Source organism: Wolffia australiana, chromosome 5 (genome assembly GCF_029677425.1).
Source record: "Wolffia australiana isolate 7733 chromosome 5, ASM2967742v1".
Taxonomy (NCBI): Eukaryota; Viridiplantae; Streptophyta; class Magnoliopsida; order Alismatales; family Araceae; genus Wolffia; species Wolffia australiana.
The window spans coordinates 1,863,167-1,870,000 of NC_135839.1; the positions used below are offsets into that span (position 1 = coordinate 1,863,167).

The 6,834-nt window shown below is 34.6% G+C and overlaps 1 protein-coding gene across 1 annotated transcript in view; it reads right to left on the minus strand.

Moving 5' to 3' along the window:
• Positions 1-4,598: 4,598 nt before the first annotated feature.
• LOC144703634 (Protein kinase superfamily protein) overlaps positions 4,599-6,834 on the minus strand; it is a 6,139-nt gene continuing 3,903 nt past the window's right edge. Inside the window, exons 3-4 of the mRNA XM_078575851.1 lie at positions 5,657-5,790; positions 4,599-4,937 (exon numbers count right to left, since the gene is read on the minus strand). Of these exons, the coding sequence (XP_078431977.1) occupies positions 4,740-4,937; positions 5,657-5,790 (332 nt within the window). The 3' untranslated portion in view covers positions 4,599-4,739. The remainder of the gene's footprint in view (positions 4,938-5,656; positions 5,791-6,834) is intronic.

Consider the following 6,834-nt stretch of genomic DNA (forward strand, 5'->3'; position numbering starts at 1 on the left):
GACCCATGTTCAACATGTCAAATCACATTGATTGTAGTTTTAGTCCTCAATTTTTTTCTGGTGGTGATGTGTTCCTGAATATGAAGAAAGCTAAAATCTGTTCAATATATTGTCTCATTATATCTTCGCAAATCTAAAAGCTGTTCAAGACTTGGGATTGAACATACTGGATTCTCTCCCTAGACCTCTCTCTCTCTCTTGATGTCTCTTAAAAATGGTTGGTCTTGACTGTGTTGAAGGGCAATGGGTGACAAACAAGAAATTGGGTAATAATATATTTTATTAAGGATCTGATTTATTTGATGATATTTTTATTAGTTCACGGTAAGGTAAGGGTTAAATCCACAAAAAAATCTGCAGGTGGATTTATACAATTAAATAAATCCAAGAAGCAAAGTATGATTAGTGATGTACCCAACTTTTACGTATTGTAATTATGTCGTTGTTGTGATTCGAGTATCAAGCAATAAATTTAATAATCTCACTTAGGTTATGAGTTATTTAATTGTAAGTAAACAAGGGTCATTCCTCAGGGAGCCTAGGTAATGAGTTTGAGTGATTTCAATGGTGATGAGAGAGAAATATCTATTAATTTAAGAATGTGATTTTTGGTGAGAGGTGAAGGATTATAGAAGTTGAGAGGATGTCAGATAATATGTAATTTGGAATACTATATAATTAGGTGTAAGAGGGGTGTTTTGAAGGTTTTTTAAGAGAAATTGATGATAGGAATTAATCGTGAAAGATAGAAATGAGATATGATGATTCTTATGGGATTTTGTGATCCAATGAAAAAATGAAACTATAATAAAACTCAAATAAAAACTAGAGTACGAAATGGTAGGGATTACAAACTCAGAGTACCGAAATAGTCGCACAAACCCTGTTGTCTTGTGCCCCTCCTAGGCCGGGTGATGCTACACTTGCTACGACTGCTCTCTTGCATGAATCTCGCTTCCCAAATCACTCGGAGAGTCCAAAAATGGTGGGAGTGGGCCTTCTTCTTCTTCTCTGCCTTATGGCAGCCTGCTGCTAAGAAAAGAACCCCAAAAAAGCAAAGAGAGAGAAAATATTAGCTTTTATAGGGGATACTCAGGGTTTAGAGGGGTATCTTGGTCATTATATTTATTGTAAAATAGTTTAGAACTCAAAACCAAGATCAAACCGTACCAAATGAAAGAGAATGATGTATGGAAGATTCCACAAAATTTCTTTTCAATCGGAAGTATAGATCAAATGATATTAACATTTCATTTTGGGTTAATATAGGCTATTTGATCGGTGGATCTGGTGTTCCACTGATAATGACATGTGTCTCGCCCTAATTGGTCGCCAGAGTGCCCCATTTTCTTTAAAGTAAATAGTGTCTTAAATCTGGACCATCTGATCGTGATGATCACGATTGGATGGTCCAGGATGTTCGATATTCGAATTTCATAAAGTTAAACTAGGAGAGAGAACTGCATATTATTGTGGCTGTCTGATCACGATCATCGCGATTGAATGCCTGGGGCTTTGACGCATGTTAGGCATCAGGGAGAGAGAGAGAGAAGAGAATGATGTGGGACTTTATCCCATATGCAAGAAACATGGGATATTTGCATGTTTATAATAAAAGGCTCCCTCAAATATTTGAAAATGCGTGTAAAGCACCACTCTCACTCTATCACATGCGCACACATGTGGGCCATAGGTGCACACTTATTCATGCCACCTTGGCTATACCTGAAAGTCCACATGGATTTCTTTTCTCGTGTGGTAGACCTCACGCCCTCATGGCATGCAGGTGCTACATTGGCACATCAAACCCATGTGGCACCCATTTTGGCAAAAAATACAGTAAAATGACGAAAAACCCCTAGGTTCTAAATTAGTCATCTCTCTCATTTTTTATCATTTAAACCCCAAGTTTTCTCAATCGGATCAAGAATTTGATTCTCTCTCTTTCTAAACTCACTCGGTTATCATGCTTATAATTAGGGCTTAACTCATAATGAACCTAACCCTAAGTACGGGGTGGACTTGGTCCCCCGGTCAATTCCCTACGATAGGAAATTGACCGGTTAACTTCTAAAATATTTGGATCATCCTAAACGGAGTTGGATGATCCTTTAAATGTTCGCAAACCTGATTTGCTTTGTTCTGAAGTCGACGTCATGTCCAGTCCTCCCTCAGTGTTGTCGTTCCATCCATACCACAGTTAATTTCCTGTCCCTTGCATCCAAATTCTCATTGAAGATGTGAGAATGAACCATGTGACTTCAGAGAAGTCAAACGGGGTTAGTTTCATCCAAATTAACACAGAAATATATTGAAAATGATGCATGTATGTATTAAAACTTTTAATTCACATAAATGCGGTATTTCATGTCAAGATATGTGTAAATGTGTGAATTAAGGATAGTGTATTATATTAGAATAACATTTTAGCGCAAGTATACAACGAAAATTGGTCTTAGAAATCAATAAAATACAAAAATATATTTTAGGAAAATAAAATTAAAAATATCCTCTAGAGGGACTCAAGTGATTTATGAGTAGGAGTTTTTAGAAAGAGATACTGTCACAATATAAGAGGAGATGGTGTACCTGGAAATAAAAATGGCGTATAAGGGTGGATTTAAGAAGGGATTTAAATAGCATGAGAGTAAAAATGAACACAAATTCAATATATTGGAATACTTTAAAATTGAGAGAGAGAGAGATGAAATGAATCTTAGAATTAAGAAAGACCCTAGAGTAGGTTTTTGAAGTTGTAGAGAGACGTTTTCAATGGGGGTGGAAGATGGGCTTCACAAGCTTTTTGAGAAGTTTTTGGTTGACTATTTCAAGGTGATATCCTGTCTAACCTGCTCAGTGTCACATCTGTAGAACTTCCTCAAAATGTTTGCACCTTTATTGGTCATAAAAAGATCTTCAAATTGTAAGTTGAAAGACGTAGAGTGAGTCTGAGACAGAGAAACAACAAGAAATAGACAAGTTCCCTTGTTTCCGTGTGAGAGATGGAGCGAAAGATAAAGGTCAAAATTACACATGTATATCATATTTGGTCGAATCTATTCATACAAAAGGCTTAGACCAAACTGGGGTCAAAGTTTTATATCCTTAAGAGACAGACTGTTATTTCGCTCTGGTCTGCTACAATCAAGATTCACTTAGATGGTGTTATTCCAAACATAAGGGTATCTCTGAGCTCCTTATCTATATCATTCTTTTTCTCACTGTACATACTTGAAATAGTATATAACAGTGTGTTTAAAAATAAATATGCAAGAACACTACTTGAGATTCTTTTAGGTTCCATACTAGGTATTGTACAACACAAATATGGGGGTCAAAATGAAGGAATCGTGATATCCCTTTATTTTTATTCATTTATCTCACTATGCGTGCTAAAACATAAATTCATTAAAAATTCCATCAACAATGGGAAATTAAAAAAAAAATTGGTCCCTTTCTTTGTCTTGATTGGGTTCATCCCTTGGTTTTATACCCTTTAAAAATGAAGTCAACATCCTAATGTTTCTCAATTCTCTTTTCTCATTCTACTTGGATAAGTGGGTGCAAAGAAAATTTTATAAATGTGAGAATATACAATATTTCAAACTTTAATTTCAAAAAACAATATTTCAAACTTGATGTACCGTCCTATCTACCATGGGGGATGAAATATATTTTATTATATTTCACATTTTATTGAGCGTATCCTATCATATCTCCAGTTCCCTTTGTTAACCTACATATGTAACTTTTTTATTAAACTACTTGGAGAAGAGGATTCAGAGGAAAATTGTATTTTATTCAGAACCATAATTTGGAGGACTCCGATGATTTAGAGGTAAAACGATAAATAGGATGTATATCTGTGTAACTCAAATTTATAATTATTAAAATATGAAATGATTACAAACCTGATTTGGCTCTGTGCTGAGGTTGACAGCATGTTCATTCCTCCTCGTCGGCAGGGTTGTGTCCACATCACGAGTGTTTTACCACTACCTTGCATCCACACAATCATAGAAAGCATGAGAAGTGAAAGATTTGACTTCAAAAAAGTGAAAAATCTCAGATAACATAGGATACCCCAAAAGGCCAGCTGATACCTTGTTAGGTCACACATGTAATAAAAGATAGAAAATAAGTCAACTTTATACAGGAAAATATTGATAGAATTATATTTTAAATTTTAATTCAAATATAATTTCATACATTTACGCCTATAATTTACAATGATAAACACTTTCGTAAAGGTGAAAAATAAAGTATTATAACATAAATTTCATTATTAATAGAGATACTCCCAAGTTGATTTTTTTATGTATTGCAATATTTAGATGGTAATATCATAAATTTTAATTTCAAGTATCTTTATTCAGTATGCACGCTATAAGGTATAAAATGTTGTTTTCCAAATAATTTAAATTGACTATATTCCAATAATCGAAATGAAAGATTTTCTTCTGCCTTAAATTATTATTTATTAGTCTATTAATATTGTATGCTATATAGTATAACTTGTATTGATGGTCCATAAAAATGCTACTTTATCATGCTCTCTTTAATATTACATCTATTTTATTTCCAAATTGACCAGAGAATTTAAAGATGAATAGAAATATCAATAAAAATATTAGCTGAATTCACTTATTATACCGTGTTGTTCCTATTTGTCTGAAACTATGTTCCAATGATACATTAAAAGTCTTCTTTCATATATCAACTATTTTTCTTCCTGAGATTCAACGCCCATCTTCACTTGAGCTGACGATCTGCTCAAGCATCTTCAAGATTTCATGCATGGATGGCCTCTTGGAAGGTTCAATATCTAGGCACCTCTCAGCAATCATGAACATGCCGTTCACCTCTTCTTTGGGATAGCATATCAGGTTAGAGTCCACAGCATGTTCTATGCACTTGATGTGTGACATTTCCTTCACCTGTCAAAATAATTAATTATCATGGAGATATGCACTTGAGAAATATCTATAGATACAGCTTCAAAGAAAACAAACTTAAGCAGAAAAATTGACAAAACAACATTTATCATTTATCGGGAGGATATATACGGATATCTTATTGAACTAATATACCGAATTACATTTTTCCATGTCAAAGTAAGTTTATTCCATATAGACAACATAATGTCACTATAAGGATATATATTTAAAACAGGTTCCAGGGATGACCCTTCCAATGAGAGAACCGTAAATCACTGGCCACAAGAACTTAATATAAATTATTATATTATCACCATAATCAAAAAACTCAATTATCATAATCGGGTGTAAAATACTACATGGTTAAAAAATGCATGATGATAATAAAAAATAAAAGGTACAATTAAATATGGTCACTACAAATCGCTTTTCTACCTAACATTTCAATTTCCAATCTCCTAAAAAGGTGTCCACAGATGTCTTTGATAGATAACATGAAAAATATTTTAAAATACTAGACTCTAACAAGAAGATATTGATTATCCATAGTTCTTGAAGAGTTTGGAACCAAGGATTTCAATCTCAGTTTTCATTTTCTTTTGTTTTGTGAAAAAATCAAATACATTACTTATTATTATGTTTAATTTATAGGTTCAGAAATATATATACCACATGTAAATGAAATTTTACTATGGTACTGTAAGGAAGAAATTCCCTACCCAAGATACTAAGCCAGTGCCGGCCTCAAGAAAGAACTCATCAGTAGGTCTCTTCCCAGTCAAGAGCTCAATCAGCACAACTCCAAAGCTGTATACATCTCCTTTCGTAGTTGCTCTTCCCGTCTCAAAATATTCTGTCATTTTCAAGCCATGTTAGATTAGGATAGAAAACCCTGTTAGAAAATTCACATATAATGGAATATGGATAGATAATTGTATAGGAGTCTGAGAAATAGGTTTAAATAGATGTATAGACAAATGGCGATACAGATAAATGGAGGTAGAAGTTTAGAAAGAGAGGCAGCAAGATAGAGGGATAAAAAAATGAATCACGGAGAGAGAGAGACACCGAAGTGGAAATACAAGAATAAAATACATGGAGAGCTGGATGGAGATATACAAAATGAGGGAAAAGATACATGTATGGGGAGAAATACATGGAGAGCTGGATAAAAAATGGTACAGAGGGAGAGAGAGATTACAGCTCAAAGAATAGAGATAGCAAGATTGACCGATGGAATCACATATCTATGAAACTTTGATAGGACGAAACGAAAGAGAGGTTCAAGCAGAGAGAGATTTACAGCTGGGGCTATTGTAATGACAACGGAGAAATGATGGTGAAAAGTTGATGATAAGACGAGAGAAAGAGAGTGGAAGAGGAGAGGAATCATGAGAGAAAAAGGGACATAAAGCGAGAAATCATAGCATGAAGGAGTAGACAAGAAAAATAGGAAGAGGATAGAACTTATAAGATAAAAAGGTACATAAAGATACCATTGCCTGAAAGACAGGACAGCATAGAGAAGACTAAATAAACAGAAGATGGGTGAGAAAGATAGAGGGGACTAGGAAGAAATCATAAGAGAAAGAGGAACCTAAACAGAGAGAAACCAAAGCCTGAAAGACAAGGCGAGGGATAGAGTAAGAAACAAGGAGAAGATGGAGAAAGAGAAAGATAGAGGGGAAGAGGTAGGAATTATAAGAGTAAAGGGAACTCAGAAAGAGAGAAGCCATGGCCTGAAGGACAGGACGAGAGAGAGAGAGGAAGAAAGGAGAAGATGGGAGAGAGAGAGAGAGGAAGAGGAGATAAATCACGAAAGATAAGGGGACTTGAGGAGAAGACAAGAGATAATGCGACGAAGAGCGGAAAAATGGGGTGAGAGGAGAGAAAGAGA